The sequence below is a fragment of the Lethenteron reissneri genome, chromosome 13 (assembly GCF_015708825.2).
Source record: "Lethenteron reissneri isolate LAM-NWPU_2019-01 chromosome 13, ASM1570882v1, whole genome shotgun sequence".
NCBI lineage: Eukaryota > Metazoa > Chordata > Hyperoartia > Petromyzontiformes > Petromyzontidae > Lethenteron > Lethenteron reissneri.
In genome coordinates, this window is record NC_083791.1 from 6345419 (window position 1) to 6364274 (window position 18856).

An 18856-nucleotide genomic window follows, 5' to 3' on the forward strand; every position below is an offset into this window, starting at 1 on the left:
ACCACCTCCATCATCATCACCACCACCACCACCATCATCACCACCTCCACCACCATCATCACCACCACCACCATCATCACCACCACCACCACCATCATCACCACCTCCACCATCATCATCACCACCACCACCACCATCATCACCACCTCCACCATCATCATCACCACCACCACCACCATCATCACCACCTCCACCATCATCACCACCACCACCCCACGTGGTGTTCTCAGCAGCTGACGTCATCCGCGTGCGCTCTCCCCGCGCTGACGGCGCCCGCGCGCGGGAAGCCGAGAACGACGCGGGGACACGAACTCTGGTGGGCACCAAGTTCGCGTTAACAACAATCACCACTAACAACACTAACACCACCACAGCCCGGGTTAATGGGTCATTAGTTGTTATTTGTTTTATTGCAGCTGCTGCTGTCGTTGTTGTTATGAGCAAGCAAAATCGTGTTGGCGGCCGCTCGTTGTTGAAATCGCGCGACTGACTGACGCTGGTCGCGTCGCCTGAGGCGCAGAGAGGTAAGCGCAGAGGAGGTGGTGCCGGTTTGTGTTGTTGTGGTGGTGGTTGTTGTGGTTGTTGTGGTTGTTTTGTTGTGGTTGTTTTGTTGTGGTTTTGGTTGTTGTGGTTTGTTGTTGCTGTTGTGGTTGTTGCTGTTGATGTGGTTGTTGCTGCTGTTGTTGCTGTTGTGGTTGTTGTGATTGTGGTGGTTGTTGTTGCGGTTGTTGATGTTGCTGTTGTTGCTGTGGTTGTGGTGGTGGTTGTGGTTGTTGTTGTTGCGGTTGTTGATGTTGTTGCTGTTGCTGCTGTTGTTGTGGTTGTTGTTGTTGCTGCTGTTGTTGTTGTGGTTGTTGCTGCTGTTGTTGCTGTTGTTGTGGTGGTTGTTGTGATTGTTGTTTTTGCTGTTGTGGAGGGGACGTGGGGAAAAGGGGGACGCCGCTTGGCGGTCGTCACGGGAACGCGTTCGCCTCCACTCACTCGGAGGCTGTGAACTCCACTGCTGGATGAGACGCCGCATCAACAGCTGTACACGCACCACGGCCCTGCTGCCACTCCACTGCTGGATGAGACGCGGCAGCAACAGCTGTACACGCACCACGGCCCTGCTGCCACTCCACTGCTGGATGAGACGCTGCAGCAACAGCTGTACACGCACCACGGCCCTGCTGCCACTCCACTGCTGGATGAGACGCTGCATCAACAGCTGTACACGCACCACGGCCCTGCTGCCACTCCACTGCTGGATGAGACGCCGCATCAACAGCTGTACACGCACCACGGCCCTGCTGTCTCTCCACTGCTGGATGAGACGCTGCAGCAACAGCTGTACACGCACCACGGCCCTGCTGCCACTCCACTGCTGGATGAGACGCTGCATCAACAGCTGTACACGCACCACGGCCCTGCTGCCACTCCACTGCTGGATGAGACGCCGCATCAACAGCTGTACACGCACCACGGCCCTGCTGCAACTCCACTGCTGGATGAGACGCTGCAGCAACAGCTGTACACGCACCACGGCCCTGCTGCCACTCCACTGCTGGATGAGACGCTGCAGCAACAGCTGTACACGCACCACGGCCCTGCTGTCTCTCCACTGCTGGATGAGACGCTGCAGCAACAGCTGTACACGCACCACGGCCCTGCTGCCACTCCACTGCTGGATGAGACGCGGCAACAACAGCTGTACACGCACCACGGCCCTGCTGCCACTCCACTGCTGGATGAGACGCTGCAGCAACAGCTGTACACGCACCACGGCCCTGCTGCCACTCCACTGCTGGATGAGACGCGGCAGCAACAGCTGTACACGCACCACGGCCCTGCTGTCTCTCCACTGCTGGATGAGACGCTGCAGCAACAGCTGTACACGCACCACGGCCCTGCTGCCACTCCACTGCTGGATGAGACGCTGCATCAACAGCTGTACACGCACCACGGCCCTGCTGTCTCTCCACTGCTGGATGAGACGTATCAACAGCTGTACACGCACCACGGCCCTGCTGCCACTCCACTGCTGGATGAGACGCGGCAGCAACAGCTGTACACGCACCACGGCCCTTGTGCCACTCCACTGCTGGATGAGACGCCGCATCAACAGGTGTACACGCACCACGGCCCTTGTGCCACTCCACTGCTGGATGAGACGCCGCATCAACAGCTGTACACGCACCACGGCCCTGCTGCCACTCCACTGCTGGATGAGACGCCGCATCAACAGCTGTACACGCACCACGGCCCTGCTGCAACTCCACTGCTGGATGAGACGCTGCAGCAACAGCTGTACACGCACCACGGCCCTGCTGTCTCTCCACTGCTGGATGAGACGTATCAACAGCTGTACACGCACCACGGCCCTGCTGCCACTCCACTGCTGGATGAGACGCGGCAGCAACAGCTGTACACGCACCACGGCCCTGCTGCCACTCCACTGCTGGATGAGACGCCGCATCAACAGCTGTACACGCACCACGGCCCTTGTGCCACTCCACTGCTGGATGAGACGCCGCATCAACAGCTGTACACGCACCACGGCCCTGCTGCAACTCCACTGCTGGATGAGACGCTGCAGCAACAGCTGTACACGCACCACGGCCCTGCTGTCTCTCCACTGCTGGATGAGACGTATCAACAGCTGTACACGCACCACGGCCCTGCTGCCACTCCACTGCTGGATGAGACGCGGCAGCAACAGCTGTACACGCACCACGGCCCTGCTGCCACTCCACTGCTGGATGAGACGCCGCATCAACAGCTGTACACGCACCACGGCCCTGCTGCAACTCCACTGCTGGATGAGACGCTGCAGCAACAGCTGTACACGCACCACGGCCCTGCTGCCACTCCACTGCTGGATGAGACGCCGCATCAACAGCTGTACACGCACCACGGCCCTGCTGCAACTCCACTGCTGGATGAGACGCTGCAGCAACAGCTGTAACGCACCACGGCCCTGCTGCAACTCCACTGCTGGATGAGACGCGGCAGCAACAGCTGTACACGCACCACGGCCCTGCTGCCACTCCACTGCTGGATGAGACAGCAGCAACAGCTGTACACGCACCACGGCCCTGCTGTCTCTCTACTGCTGGATGAGACGTATCAACAGCTGTACACGCACCACGGCCCTGCTGCCACTCCACTGCTGGATGAGACGCTGCAGCAACAGCTGTACACGCACCACGGCCCTTCTGCCACTCCACTGCTGGATGAGACACTGCAGCAACAGCTGTACATGCACCACGGCCCTGCTGTCAACTCCACTGCTGGATGAGACACAGCATCAACAGCTGTACACGCACCACGGCCCTTCTGCCACTCCACTGCTGGATGAGACACTGCAGCAACAGCTGTACACGCACCACGGCCCTGCTGCAACTCCACTGCTGGATGAGACGCTGCAGCAACAGCTGTACACGCACCACGGCCCTGCTGCCACTCCACTGCTGGATGAGACAGCAGCAACAGCTGTACACGCACCACGGCCCTGCTGTCTCTCCACTGCTGGATGAGACGTATCAACAGCTGTACACGCACCACGGCCCTGCTGCCACTCCACTGCTGGATGAGACGCGGCAGCAACAGCTGTACACGCACCACGGCCCTTCTGCCACTCCACTGCTGGATGAGACACTGCAGCAACAGCTGTACACGCACCACGGCCCTTCTGCCACTCCACTGCTGGATGAGACGCTGCAGCAACAGCTGTACACGCACCACGGCCCTTCTGCCACTCCACTGCTGGATGAGACGCTCCATCAACAGCTGTACACGCACCACGGCCCTTGTGCCACTCCACTGCTGGATGAGACGCGGCATCAACAGCTGTACACGCACCACGGCCCTGCTGCCACTCCACTGCTGGATGAGACGCGGCATCAACAGCTGTACACGCACCACGGCCCTGCTGCCACTCCACTGCTGGATGAGACGCTACATCAACAGCTGTACACGCACCACGGCCCTTGTGCCACTCCACTGCTGGATGAGACGCGGCATCAACAGCTGTACACGCACCACGGCCCTTGTGCCACTCCACTGCTGGATGAGACGCTGCATCAACAGCTGTACACGCACCACGGCCCTGCTGCCACTCCACTGCTGGATGAGACGCTACATCAACAGCTGTACACGCACCACGGCCCTTCTGCCACTCCACTGCTGGATGAGACGCTGCATCAACAGCTGTACACGCACCACGGCCCTGCTGCCACTCCACTGCTGGATGAGACACTCCATCAACAGCTGTACACGCACCACTGCCCTTGTGCCACTCCACTGCTGGATGAGACGCGGCATCAACAGCTGTACACGCACCACGGCCCTGCTGCCACTCCACTGCTGGATGAGACGCCGCATCAACAGCTGTACACGCACCACGGCCCTGCTGCCACTCCACTGCTGGATGAGACGCGGCATCAACAGCTGTACACGCACCACGGCCCTGCTGCCACTCCACTGCTGGATGAGACGCGGCATCAACAGCTGTACACGCACCACGGCCCTTGTGTCAACTCCACTGCTGGATGAGACGCGGCATCAACAGCTGTACACGCACCACGGCCCTGCTGCCACTCCACTGCTGGATGAGACGCGGCATCAACAGCTGTACACGCACCACGGCCCTGCTGCCACTCCACTGCTGGATGAGACGCGGCATCAACAGCTGTACACGCACCACGGCCCTGCTGCCACTCCACTGCTGGATGAGACGCGGCATCAACAGCTGTACACGCACCACGGCCCTTCTGCCACTCCACTGCTGGATGAGACGCTGCATCAACAGCTGTACACGCACCACGGCCCTGCTGCCACTCCACTGCTGGATGAGACGCTACATCAACAGCTGTACACGCACCACGGCCCTGCTGCCACTCCACTGCTGGATGAGACGCGGCATCAACAGCTGTACACGCACCACGGCCCTTCTGCCACTCCACTGCTGGATGAGACGCTGCATCAACAGCTGTACACGCACCACGGCCCTTGTGCCACTCCACTGCTGGATGAGACGCTGCAGCAACAGCTGTACATGCACCACGGCCCTGCTGTCAACTCCACTGCTGGATGAGGCACTGCTGAAGAATGTGTCAAAGTGCCTGTGTTTATTTTTCAGTGGCTGCGTTACACACGTGTGATGGGGGAGTGGTGGTGCAGTGGTTAGCGCACTCTGCTGCGAACCTAGCGACCCGAGTTCGATTTCCTGCCCGCAGCCAACATTGCACATATCTCTAAACCGGTCATGGGCCTCGCCTAGGTTGACTCAGTCCTACCTGTTTGTGGTGTGTAAATATCAGCACTGGGGGAGATGAAGGCGTCTGGGCGTGGTGTGCAGGCCACCTACCTCGTGTGCCACAGCAGCGTTTATAGATGCCCGCCAACAGCACTGGAGCCTGTCTGTTCAGGCTATAAGGGATTCTTTGTCTTTGTGTACACAATATTTTACTGGTAGGAACCTCCTGGTTACACCAGCCCACAGGGGATTATTGTGTCCGTCCGTCGTGCATCCAAAAATGGGAGGGGTGGGGCTGGGTGGAGTGGGAAGGGGCTGGGTGGAGAGGGTGGGGAGGGGAGGGTGGGGCTGGGTGGGGAGGGGCTGGTCACCCCGTGGTGCCCTTATAAAACTCAACGTTTAACCTACTCACGCCGGCTTGTGCCCGCCCTCACAGTCGGGCATATTTGCAGAATACACCACGCCGCCATTGACCGAGCAACCCAACGTTTCTACCAGCTCCCTCTGCAGGAATGTGTTTAAGGAACGAAACAGGAGGAGGATTTCTCCACAAATCTGGCTGTCCGCCTGATGGTGCTGGCTGGAATTACTGGCGAAACGTCGTACTCGAATTGTAAATGCTGCGGGTTTGCTGTCCAACACACCGGTGTGCTGTACTAATAACGAATTGGTGTGTTCTGATTAGGTGACAAAACCTCACTAATTGGCTGTGTCCGGTGTTGGCGGGTTTAACAACACATTTATATTTATGCGATGTAATCCAAAAAAACCTGTATTAGAATGATCTTGGTCGCGAAAGCCTACGTGTTAAGCTGAAGGCAACATTGCTGACGATGTATGTAATTCGTATGTGTGACAAATCAGAAGCAATCTGCCTGGATCAGAATTTTGCCATCTTATTGAACTCGATGGGAAAATTCATGAGGAGGAACTGACCCATCCACTAACGCATGAGCTGCATCCGTGATTTTTTAATATGAGCTCTACATATGCAGTTAAAAAATGTGACGCCAGCTTTCCTATATCTTGTGTTGCATTGGGATGATTGCCACTGGGGGTCACCTTGGCTCGGCTGCCACAGAGTCATGGAATGGTTGAGATGAGATGTAAGGTGCTTTGCGATGCTCAGGCATTTGGGTGTCCTATGAAGTCAAATCTTTATCGCTCGCTGTGCTGAGAGCACACCTCTGTGATCCTGCAACATAGAGTCCTGGGTTTGTAGATTACCTACAAACGGAGCTTTTTTGAGGAATCCACCTGTAAGTGCCAGTGTTGAAGTACAGAAAGTAGGTCCCTGGCAATCAGTAGAGAGTGTGACTGTACTTTACCAATATGCATCTTCTACTTTTGTGCAGGGGGAATTCCGAAGTTGATTTTTGGCACCGACGTCACTGTCGGGAGAGTGCGAAATGGAAGTCACCGGGGAGCAGCTCATTTTGGAAGAAAATGTTGACGACAATTTCATCCCTTCAGAACTGGGTAAGGCAGAAGAAGCCAGGCTTACGAACAAACTTCACGTAAAAAGCAACATTACCATAGTTATAAAGTGAATGCCCTGGTTTTGCTTTAAATGTAAATATTCTGTTGGTACCTAATGAACAACAATACAGTAAAACCTTGGATTGCGTGCATAATTCGTTCCGGGAACGTGTTTGTAATCCAAAGCACTCGTATATCGGTTGTGATCACGTGGCACTCGGCAGACAAAGCGTATACATGTACTACTCGTATTGCAAGACCTCGCTCGTTTATCAAATTAATATTTATTTAAACATTTTGCTCGTCTTGCAAAACATTTGCAGACCAAGTTACTCGCAATCCAAGGTTTTACTGTATGTTGTTTCGCTAATGTTTGCAAATATAACATTTAATTTAACCCCCTTTGTATTAGAAGCTAATTTTTTTTTTGATATTTCAATATAAAAAAAGACACCAGAGCATAGAATTCTATAATTATATTGGGCAACTAGTCAAGATTAAAGACATCTTTTACATCAATTGAGATGCTTGTGTTTTTACAGAGATAATGGATTATGCCATGGAGATTGGCATTGACCCAGAGAAGGAGCCAGAGTTAATGTGGCTGGCACGGGAAGGCATTTTTACACCTCTCCCAAAAGAGTGGAAGCCCTGGTAAGATCAAATCAAATGCCATATTTGCATGCCTGATGCTGTCATCATTCTGGTCTGGTCTATCACAGGTTTGTCTTGAAGTAATGTGTTGTGATTGAGCAGTTACAACAGGCACGAAAATCCTCTTCTTGGTTCTTTCAGTAAAGTCACGTAGAAGGGAAATAATAAAGTAATAAAAATAAAACATAATAAAATCAAATTCTCACGACGTTTCGGCCACAACGCAAGCAGCCGTTGTGGCCGAAACGTCGTGAGAATTTTATTTTATTATGTTTTATTTTTATTATTTTATTATTTCCCTTCTACGTGACTTTACCGAAACAACCAAGAAGATGAATCCCTGCAGTCACGAAAGCTTTAAATCTAAAAGGTACGAAAACATTTCTACACATATACTTGTATGAGGTAATAATGTATTTTGTAAACAGCCAGGACGTGAATGGAGACATCTATTACTTCAACTTCTCCACGGGCATGTCCAGCTGGGACCACCCATGTGACGAATATTACCGGCAAATGGTGGAAAAGGAGAGGGAGCGCCTGGCTAAGCAAGAGACAGTGAAAGCACAGGACCAGAAGGATAAAAAGAAGAAGAAAAAGACCAAAGAGAAGAAGAAAGATAATAATAAAGACAAAAAAGGGGAACAGCCTGCACTGGTAAGTGGCTTTAAAAGCATTTCGTTAAAGTAAATATGTAGCTATTAGATGCATGGCAAAGAGTGCAGTTGTGCACCTTTTGAAATGTTTGTTAATTTTCAGAACTTTATTTTCAGCAGTGTTCAAATCGCTATTGAACACGCGTAGGATAACAGTCCACATACTTATTATTGATATATTTACTGTCCGTTGACGGATAGTGGCATGCATCTAGCAATAGAATAATAAAAGTTGAACAGGAATGTCTGATTTTCACATTCTGAATGCAACGTGTTTGAAAATACCATACTTTTTTGGTAGTTATCCTTGCATACGGTGAATACTTTACTACATAAAGCTGTCAATAATGCAGTATAATGAATAAGCTGGTATGCCTTTATGTTTTGATGACATTGGAACTCGAATTGTGCTTTTTTAAATAAATCAGAAAACAACTGGAGGCCTCAACCCGGTTCAGGCACCGCTGGGAAGCTTGGCACCAGTTCAGAAGCCTCTCCTAGGCCTGGCTCCAATTCAGATGCCTGCCAGAGGTCTGGCGCCTCTTCAGCCTCTGTCTGGGAACCTAGCCCCCATACGCGGCCCTGTGGAGTCTTTGGACAACCTTGGGGTATCACCCAGCAGCTCAATGGACAGCCTTGGCTTCTTGAAGGGGCCCAAGAAGAATGTGGATCGCGGTCGGGTGAGTGTCAAACAGCCGTTGTTGCTGTTGTTGCAAGAACAAATTGTTAAAGCCTACATTTTACATTACATTTTGTCATTTTGAAGTGACTCGTACAAAGTGCGCGTACGTTTTTTGTGAAGGTTGGTGGAGGCAAAAAAAAGGAGAATACTTTTGGCGGTGAGGCTGGTATTGGTGATGACGTTGAAAATGATGAGGTGTGTGCTACGCTCTATCACATACCCATGTGATACAGAACAGCTTCACAAATTCAGGTTACACGCTAAGCTTTACTTTTCCAGTAAAACTAGCAGGTTTGGCTTCAATTCAGATGCCTGCCAGAGGGCTGGTGCCTCTTTATCCTCTTGTCTGGGAACATAGAACATCTTTCTTTTTTTATTACATGCTTTTATTTAACTCACTCTGTCTGTTGTTGTCGTATCCTCAAATATTTTAACTCAATTTTAACCCACTTCCCAATGTGGTATCGACTGCAAACTGGGTATACTTATGTCATACTGATGACAATACTATATTCCATAAAAAAAGTATTTTTAAACATTCATTTTTACATGTTATGTTTCGGGTTGGGTCTAATTGTCCACGCTCAACTAACGTTGGCTGTAAATCACCACGGTCCCTTACGTTATGGCAAGCCTCGGGGACTAATCCTGGAGTCGTGGAGTTCTGCCATTACTTGTACGGTACATTTCATTAAAGCGTGTTTAAAAAAAGTATTTTTTAATATTACTTATTTTATAGATATATAAAACGTTAGTCTAGGTTATTTATTTCTTCCATCGTCAAACATAAATAAGTGTGATGCTGTTTTCTCTTGTGTAGAGCCCTCTGTGCGCAGCAGAATTTCTGAAACATCTGCACTTGGACATTGATGAAGACGATTTTCAATTTGAGGTAAGTAGTCGTAGGTAGCTAATACGTGAACAGTTTTTATTTCTTCCATCTCATTTCACTTGCCTCTGTCTCCCATGTGCTCTCTACCTCAGCAACCAAGGCTTTCTATAAATGCCACCCTCTACTTAGTCAGAAGACGTTCATCCTCTTCTGTTGCCCCCATAGTCTAGAACTCCCTTCCCCCAGCCATTAGTGTCCTAAACGTCCTCCAGGCATCTGTGCTGTTCAAGTCCACGCTGAATACCTTCCTTTAAATTTGTTTTTATTTTTTCAGTAGGAGCCCGATACAGAGCACGAACCGCGACGTAGGGTAGAGGGTTTAGAAAGTCCGCGGACACAAGTGCCAAACTCTGTGCTCCAGAACTTCGAGGAGGGAGGAGATTTGGTTCACTGCACCACTGAGTGGGGGGCTGCGAGGGGGGTATACTGTATGTACTTATGTGGAGAGGAGAAGGTAGGGGAAGAAGAACTTAAGGAGTAGAGGGTGTGGGGGGAAGAGGAGGGGGGGACTCAATAACTTACTTTTATTCCTCTGCCTATTACTGACTGCCTCTCTGTATAACATAAATATGCACATTGTTTATTTATGGTATCTAGAGCTCCGATTGTATCTCGACAAGATATAAATGCAGGTTGTTTTGTATTTTATGAACATGATAGAGCAACACGATGTTGTGCTCCTTTTTTGGGTGTGATTGTGTTGTGATTATTGTTTTGTAACTAAACACTGTACATGGGTCATTGGGCACTGATATATTTAACTGCTTCTTCCAGGAATCTGAAGCCAGTGAAAACATCAGAGAGCTGCAGGTTACAGAAGACACTGATGAAGATGGTGCTACACTCGATAAAGATCCTGCTGTGGGCATATAAAATATTACCATTATTCTTGCACCACTTTTACCCTCATGTATTATTGCATTACTGCATATCAGATGTGATTATACAAACTGTAAATGATTAACTTAATCACGTGAGCTTCTTTTATTTATTTCAGATGTCTGCTCTTCCAAGCAAAATGTCAAGTCGTTTTAACTTAATGGGCTTTGATAATTTTCCACCACAGCTTGATAATAAAAAAACAGAGGTAGGTGTTTTATTGGCAGCATGAATAGTTTTTGTTTAATGATACATTGAAAGTTGTTTATGTTACGCAATTCATCAAATAGTATTTGTTATGCTTTAAAAAAAATAATTGCCTTGTCCGTAACATGTGATAGTCTCTTTCTGCTTTAGATGAAGTAAACACTAAATGTGTAAAGTAATAATGTGCTTTTCATTCAATTTAGGTGTCTGCTCTTCCAAATCAATTTTCAAGTCGTTTTAACGTAATGGACATTGATGACTTACCACCGCTGCTTGATAATCAAAAGTCAGAGGTGGGTAAATTATTGGGTGCGCATGGACTGCTTGCTTTTATTGATGAATACATCTGTCTATGTATGTTATCCACTTCATCAAGCTAAGTTCGTTGTCTTTGGTGTTTGAAGAATGCCAGCTGTTTTTTTGCTTGAACCAAATTGCAATAAAGAAAGGCAGTGTGCACAGAACGTGTAAGATACAGATTTTAATTAAGGGTTTTCTCACCAACGCAAATGTTTTAAAATATCCTAGCATAGGTTAATGACCATTTTTGGAGGAACAGACCAAGATGGGGTTATGAATAGTTCACGAATACTGATCTACAACACTGGCTGATGCTTAAGAAGAGCTTTGCATGCTATGCTTCTATTGTGTCCATGGGTTAGGTTTGTTAAGTTGACCTAAAATGTATCGACGTGTAAATTAATGGATAACGTGTCATAATTTATTTCAATTCACAAAGATGCTCGAGTTGTTTGGTTTACCAAGCGTGACTGAAGGCTTCGTCCTGGTGTTGGCACCCTGCAACAGTGTTATTGTGTACGAACGATAGCTGATTATTGCTTTTCAACATTTTTCCAATGTGCAGCACGCAGACCCTCCCGTGTTTCCTGTGCATGATGATGTGGACAACAAAACAAACAAAGACAAAGGGAAGACAGATGAGACGACTAAAAGGTAATTTAAATATGCATCATGTGTCTTTGTGTCTTATTGTTGTTACACTTGTATCTGGCAATTGTTGGTTTGCAGATTAATACATTTGGCAATTAAATTGGTTATTCTGTTTAATGTGTCTGCAGATTTAGAAAGCTCAATAGAATGTTTCATTGTAGCATATTACTGTCTAACAGTATTGTGGCCAAATCTTTATTTTTGTTTGGCTCATTACTAACACAATGGGTTAGTATTGTCAAGAGAAGTCTGTGCATATTTGGCAGTTGTGGTTGTGCATGAGTTAAAGGTTGGTGGTTCGCTCATGTATTGAAAACTCTCGTACCTGCTCAGATGTGAGGTGGCTGGGAGATAAATGTTCATTATTGCAATACCATTAAGGGTAATATTACACTAGAAGTTACGAGACGGTGTGGCAAGTACAGTATACTCATGGTAACAGTGTAATAGCGTGATTCAAAGTGCTATACAGTACTCTACCACCTTGTGGAATACTGTATGTTGCCCCTTTTACGCCTCGCTCCGCAGTATTCATCAGCAACCTCACCGCGCTGCACTATTTGCGCTTACGTAACAAATGCAAACATTTACGCTTACAGAATAGATATTTTTTTACATTATTTATGTGAGCATTTCCATAAAGTCAGATTTTCGTAAGTCTGGTCTTCCGTAACTCGGGGACTACTTATGCTTTGGTTTCCTTACAGACGTGTAATGCTCATTGATGGTATTGGCCAATCATTCCAATGCAGGACCCTCCTGAAAAGGAGTCTTGAGACTCAGGGAAGCTTTCCTGGGTAACAACAAAGCGTTCGAGTGTTAACACATTCCTGCGGAGGGAGCTGGTAGGAACGTTGGGTTGCTCGGTCAATGGCCAGGGTCAACGGCGGCGTGGTGTATTCCACAAATATGCCCGACTGTGAGGGCGGGTACAAGCCGGCGTGAGTAGGTTAAACGTTGAGTTTTATAAGGGCACCATAGGGTGACCAGCCCCTCCCCACCCAGCCCCACCCCTCCCACCCCCCACCCAGCCCCTCCCCACCCTCCCCACCCAGCCCCTCCCCACCCAGCCCCACCCTCCCCACCCAGCCCCTCCCCACCCTCCCCTCCCCTCCCCTCCCCACCCAGCCCCTCCCTCCCCACCTAGCCCCTCCCCACCCTCCCCTCTCCACCCAGCCCCACCTCTCCCATTTTTGGATGCACGACGGACGGACACAATAATGCCCTTGGGCTGGTGGAACCAGGAGGTTACTACCAGTATAATGTATACCTAGTTATTTGGTGTGCATACCTACCTCCTAGCTTGGCAATTTGTTGTTAAGTTTTTAGAGGTTCAAATGATTGTAATTTTGTTTTCTCAATGCCGACACTGAAGTCATGAAGCTTGGTCAGAGGAGGCAAAAGTTTCTCTTGCAGCCAGCGGAGATGCAAATGTGACACAGAGCCTCATAGATGAGGCTCCTGAAGACAGTGTCCATAGTGTACATTCTTTAAAAGTATCCAACTCAGAGGCTGACGAGTAAGAAAATATTTGCATGTTATGCTTTTGTTATTGTGTTGCAGAAGTTTATCGGCATTGCCATTCTCAGCTGTGCGATGCTTAGTAACTGGTGCGCTGTAGATCATTATTCGTGCATTATTCACAAACCCACCTTAGTCTGTTCCTCCAAAAATAATAAGTTATATACTTTTGATTTAAAGCTTTCGTGACTGCAGGGATTCATATTCTTGGTTCTTTCGGTAAAGTCACGTAGAAGGAAAAAAATATATGTATAATTAAAAGAATAATAAAAATATCATTTGATTGTTTCCTTTCTACGTGACTTTACCGAAAGAACCAAGAATATAAGTTATATACTGTATAAGAATTTCATACAATTGCTTGTAACATTTTCTTTGTTTTTGTATCTTAAAACTAATAGCTTTTTTTGATTTATTATGTCCTTTTGTAAAATAAATTCTGATAATTAACACGCAAAATTATATCAACATAACTAAACAGTTATCAAATAATAAGCACATTTGATTAAATTAATTACTTGCAATAAAGGCTCATTTAATTTCCAGGTCGCACATTTTAATTATTAAAATGTTAAGAATGCACCTTTTTTAAACTTACAACTTTGAATAGTGAAAACTACCTCGGTATTTCTCATACATTGTATTATTAATATCCTGATGATGCAAACATTGCTTCATATTGAAATCTCTGAATCTACATTTGTTTTAAACGTCTTTGGGGAGAGAAAAATCACATACAAAAAATAAGGAACATAATGGCTCATTGTTAGTGCTTATAGTCACGTTGATACTTTTCTGTATTTAAAATATTGCTGCTTTGTGTCTGATAGTCGCTAACAAAATGACATGTAATTGATATATGAACGCACGCATAAGGTGTAATGATTTACGACACGTGTTGTAACTATCATGCATGCGCAATGGACTTTACTGTGTGTGAGCTGTCTTACCTAGTTTATTATGCATGTGGCTTTCCCTAAGCATCTAGTGCAGGAGTGCATTAAGCATACGGAGGAGAGTTATGTTGGCTATTAGCTCATGAGTCTGGGGTTTGTCGGTAATACCTGGCGTGGCAAATGCTTCCAATGTGTTCCATCGGCATAATCCATCACGGGCAGAGAGGTTAGCACATATTATGTCTGTTTTATAGACTCACTTCCGATTTATTGCCATGTTCCATGCATATTTAATATTTAAAAAATATCCCAAAATGTTGTCGATCAAACAACACTGAGGTACCCTTATTTAAATAGATTTAACTCGTGACAGGCTACTACAGTGAACTTGCTGTCATACATATTTGTGTTCTGGAGATAATCTTCTTCAACAAAATCATTGTTAGCATTTGCCATTCTAGGAATTACCAATACTCCCTTTTTGTGCGATTGAATATTTACGTATTTATTTACAATAATATGGTAAAATAATATGGTATTTTGTTAATTGTTGCTTTTATGTCTGGTGCTTCCACGTGTAAATTTTTGAAAGTCTTGAAATTGTATTCGTTAAAGTTAGCCTCAAGTTAAAATTCAATTGTTTGTTGCCTTGCATACAAAACAAATGAAAGTTGATGTATCTATTCACAGACCACTTTCATCAGGCAAGTTTGGATTGGAGGCAAGCAGTTCAAGCGTGCCGCTCATGGTTGTCGAGGATCCCGTGAAAGATGGGCATGACAGCGAGGGAAGAGTGTCGGATTGCTTGAAAAATAAACCTCGAAATGAACGAGAAGGCCGAGAGAAGCAGCTGCAGAAGGACAACGATGATGCACTGGAGGAGCTGAAGAAGCAGCTGGAGAAGGAGTTGACTGAGCAGGAGGAGAAGCTGCAAGAAGAAAAGGAAGAGCGCCTCCGGAAGCTCAGGAACAAACTTCAGCAAGAAGAAACCGACACGGCAAAGCAGCTTGAGGAGGAGCTGAAGAAGACTAAGAGGTTGGTCGCGACATTTATAGGCTCGATCGGGAAAGCTGACACGTTTATAATGGTCTTAATTAAGTCAGAATGCGTATGTACAGCCCTTTCGTGTCAACCCACTGCTGGATGAGGGTCTTCACGCATATTTCCGATCGCGGGAGGGCTTGTGACCATACATCACCACGCTGATCAATACAGATTGGTGGAAATATACAAGGACAGTATAACGATGAATATGGCTGCACCACCCTCATCCCACAATGTAGCTCTATAGCTTACAGCACCTGTTATGCATCACAGCGCTGTTCAGGGTCAACCATGCTTAGCTTTTGAGATCTGACAGGATTTGGTGCATAACGGATTATATGGTCATCGCGGACACATTTACAATAATTACGTTTACTTATCAAAGACAGGCTGACCAAGTCTTACGAATTTGTTTTTAGGAGGAGTCCTGCATTTAGTTGTTTGGCCCGTTTCATTCCTCAGTGAATACGAGGGAATAACATTCACAGTTTGTTTCAATCAATGTTGTTACCTAACTCCATAACACTTGGTATTTCCCAGATAGTCTCCCAAACGAGTCCTAAGCAGGATCATACCTGCTATGCTTCTGAGATCGGACATATTTCAAGTGATTTTGTTGTGGGTGATTTAATTTTTGATTCCAATCTTATGCTTCAGGTTCAGCATATCATATCTTAACTACCAATGTTTGCCTTCATGTTAAGTTTTAGTGGATGTCACGTGTAAATTGTACTGAATAAATGAATCACGGGGTTGAGCAGTGGCACAGTGGTTTTCCATTGTGCAATGAACCAGTCACGGCTAACGTCAGCGATGAGTGATATCTGAACTGATCCTGGGCTTCCACCATCACCAACCCGCACTGATCAGTCTGGTGAAGTATGATCAAACAACCCCGCATGATGGACTTGGTATGGCGAGAGACTGACAAAGGGCTGTAAAGAAACAACCCAAAACGAAGCACATGGAAGTTGCAATCAGCCATTGGTGGATTCCCTGTAGGACTGTGGAGGAGCAGCATCGGGATGAGCTGCAAAGAGAAGAGGCTCGCCTGAAGGAGGAATACGCGCAGACGCTCGTGCGCGTTCGAGAATCCCTCCGGCAGGAGACTGAGGAGGAGGAACGGAAATTAAAGTGAGGAGAAACTGGCATCACACTATTTATTACAAATGTACCACAGTATTTCCAGGTTGCCTATCATTAGCAATAATCTCCATTTCATCTGGCATGCATGAGAAAGAATGGTTGTGGATTGGACCCGCTTCTAATTTGGTAAACTCTACCATTTTACTACTGGTATATTTAATCATTTGTGGTTGAATATCAATCATAGAAAATGGCATGAGATTTAATCTCAAAAGCAGTTCATGCAGAAAGCAGATAGGGTGAGTGAAATAACGGTGGCAATGCTTAGCACTGTTCGTGTGTTACTATGCAGGCTACAGAAAGAAAAGACCTTGCAGGAGCAGAATGAGCTATTTCTTTCGATGGAAAGAGATCGGCTTGAAGCAGACAAGGAAGGTGCTTTGAAAGCGCTGCGCGAGGAGCTTGAAGCTGAGAAGCAGCAGGTGAGGAGGTCTTTGACGAACCGACTTCATACGCAGAGCTTGTGCCAAAGCATCCTTTGCAATGTCCTAAAAATATACTTATACCCATATGCCTCTAAATCTGCTGATTATGTAGATCGGAGTAGGGACACACGAAGCACAATTAGTGGGATATTCATGTTTTCTTATTTTGTTGCAGGTATTGGAAAAGCTAAAAGAAACACATTTGCATGAGTTGGACGAGTTGAAGTCTGCAGTCCAAGAGAGGCATGGAAAGGTTTGTAATAATGTAACCTTGAATCTACACACTTGAAAACTTTTATATGCTGGTTCCAGCATGAAGTATTTCAAGGATTATCCCAACCTGGATACATTGTAATCCATGGAACTGGATTTACTTTTCAACTTCTGTTAAAAATGTTCATATTGAATTGATTGATTTAAGTAAAATATATATATATATTTTTTTTTTAATCAAAACTGCATGATGAAAAGCACGAACTAAATTTGAACAGTTTTAATGTGATCTAAATTCTGTAATGTCCAGTTATTTTGCTTTTTAAAATGTCAAATGTTCCAGATGAAATGGCGCATATCTGTACATCCTCATGACTCCTTAACTAACCACTGTTGATTTAAAGTTGAAATGTGCCATGTTTGCTCAGAGTTGTCAAGTTTGTACTTGGTGGGAAATGTGGGAATTTGAAGGCCATTCTCTCCTTTAACTGCGTTAGCATTGATTTGACAATTTACTTTATTTGTATAGGATATTGATCATTTAAAGAAAGAGCTGGAGGAAACTCAGATGTTGGAAAAAGACGATGTTACGGAGAGACTTAAAAAGGCACAACTTCGACAGCAGCAGGTGGATGATTATGAAAAACAGGTACTGTTCATTCGTTTCCACTTACTGCGTTACTCTTGCTTGAACTTGATAACGACGAACAGCTGGTACAACTATATTCTTTGGGTCTTTCGGTAAAGTTACGTAGATAGGGTCAAAATTATTAAAAATAAACAAAAAACAAAGACGTTGTGATCGAAATGTCGTGCTTTTTTGTTTATTATTAATCATTTTGAACTTGTCTACATGACTTTGCCAAAAGACCCAAAGAATATGAATTCCTGCAGTCACGAAAGCTTTTGATCACGCTGGTACAACGTTCAAAACTCTACCGGATGCATGCCTTCATTCATTGTCGTGTGATAAGATTTTTTTTTGTTAATCAGCTCAGTGAACTGATGAGAGAGCGAAGGACTGATGTGGAAAGGGAGCATGTGCAGAAGCTTGATGAGATGAAGGCTGACCACACGAAAAGTCTGCACAAAATCCGGGAGGATCACATGCAAGAGGTGAGATACATTCACTACACGACTGCCAGTGCACGTCTAAGCCTGTTGTAAAATATATTGTGAAGGCAATAAAAGTCGATATGCTTCCCTTGAATTAAACCGAGTTGTTTTTGGTGTATTTAACATTTTTAAACCACGACAGGAAAGTAATCTACGTAGATCGCTGATGGACAGCTGGAAGGAGGAGCGAGAGAGGCTTCAGGAGCGGCACGAAGAGGAGCTATCAGAGATGAGACGAGACCAGGAGAGGAGACTGGAGCAGCTGACCCTTGCCAACGCAGAGCGGGTTGGTGTTTTGAGCTATCTAGCTCTTTTTCAAAAGCTACCTGGCCACAAATGGTAGCTCATCTGGAAATGTATGGCAACCAAATACTTCGAACATACCTTTCTAAATGTGGAGGGAAAAAGCGGAGGACCTGTAAAAAAATCCACTCGACCAAGGGAAGAACATGCAAACTCCAAATATACAGCTGTCAGGGTTAGGATCGAACCCACGACCTCGTGTATACCAGGCGAGGTAGTTAACATCTCGCAACAGCAAGTTGTTCTGTCTCAAGGATCGTAAATGGGGTCCGTGAGGAATTGGTCCCCCTTTATTGATTCACCACTTGACTTTCTCACATTTATGTGACCGAGCCCAGTCACTCTCGTTAATGTTTTCCCTCTTGCCTCCTCTCCCACTTCTCCCCCTCTCTTGTTACTCCTCACTCCATATATAACGAGCAACATCTGAACTTTCTTTGTGTGCATCGACTCCAGTGCTGGTCACGTTTATATACAGATATCACATATATAATTAAACTTTATACATTGCTACCCTGCTCTGCACAGATTGCCTAACTTCAGTAGTTATAGGGAA

At 46.5% G+C, this 18856-nt stretch overlaps 1 protein-coding gene across 5 annotated transcripts in view; it reads left to right on the forward strand.

Annotated features, from left to right (window-relative positions):
• Positions 1 to 265: 265 nt before the first annotated feature.
• CEP164 (centrosomal protein 164) overlaps positions 266 to 18856 on the forward strand; it is a 33015-nt gene continuing 14424 nt past the window's right edge. The window contains exons 1-20 of one of the 5 annotated variants that reach the window (XM_061550954.1): positions 279 to 316; positions 417 to 524; positions 6592 to 6715; positions 7258 to 7369; positions 7798 to 8026; positions 8454 to 8705; positions 8828 to 8902; positions 9528 to 9599; positions 10374 to 10460; positions 10597 to 10686; positions 10889 to 10978; positions 11551 to 11639; positions 13012 to 13155; positions 14744 to 15088; positions 16100 to 16231; positions 16536 to 16665; positions 16844 to 16921; positions 17411 to 17530; positions 17875 to 17997; positions 18140 to 18283. In XM_061550954.1, the coding sequence (XP_061406938.1) occupies positions 6646 to 6715; positions 7258 to 7369; positions 7798 to 8026; positions 8454 to 8705; positions 8828 to 8902; positions 9528 to 9599; positions 10374 to 10460; positions 10597 to 10686; positions 10889 to 10978; positions 11551 to 11639; positions 13012 to 13155; positions 14744 to 15088; positions 16100 to 16231; positions 16536 to 16665; positions 16844 to 16921; positions 17411 to 17530; positions 17875 to 17997; positions 18140 to 18283 (2382 nt within the window). In that variant the 5' untranslated portion in view covers positions 279 to 316; positions 417 to 524; positions 6592 to 6645. Of the gene's footprint in view, positions 525 to 6591; positions 6716 to 7257; positions 7370 to 7797; positions 8027 to 8453; positions 8706 to 8827; positions 8903 to 9527; positions 9600 to 10373; positions 10461 to 10596; positions 10687 to 10888; positions 10979 to 11550; positions 11640 to 13011; positions 13156 to 14743; positions 15089 to 16099; positions 16232 to 16535; positions 16666 to 16843; positions 16922 to 17410; positions 17531 to 17874; positions 17998 to 18139; positions 18284 to 18856 lie in introns of all 5 variants that reach the window. The other 4 variants (XM_061550953.1, XM_061550955.1, XM_061550952.1 and 1 more) reach the window with 4 other exon arrangements.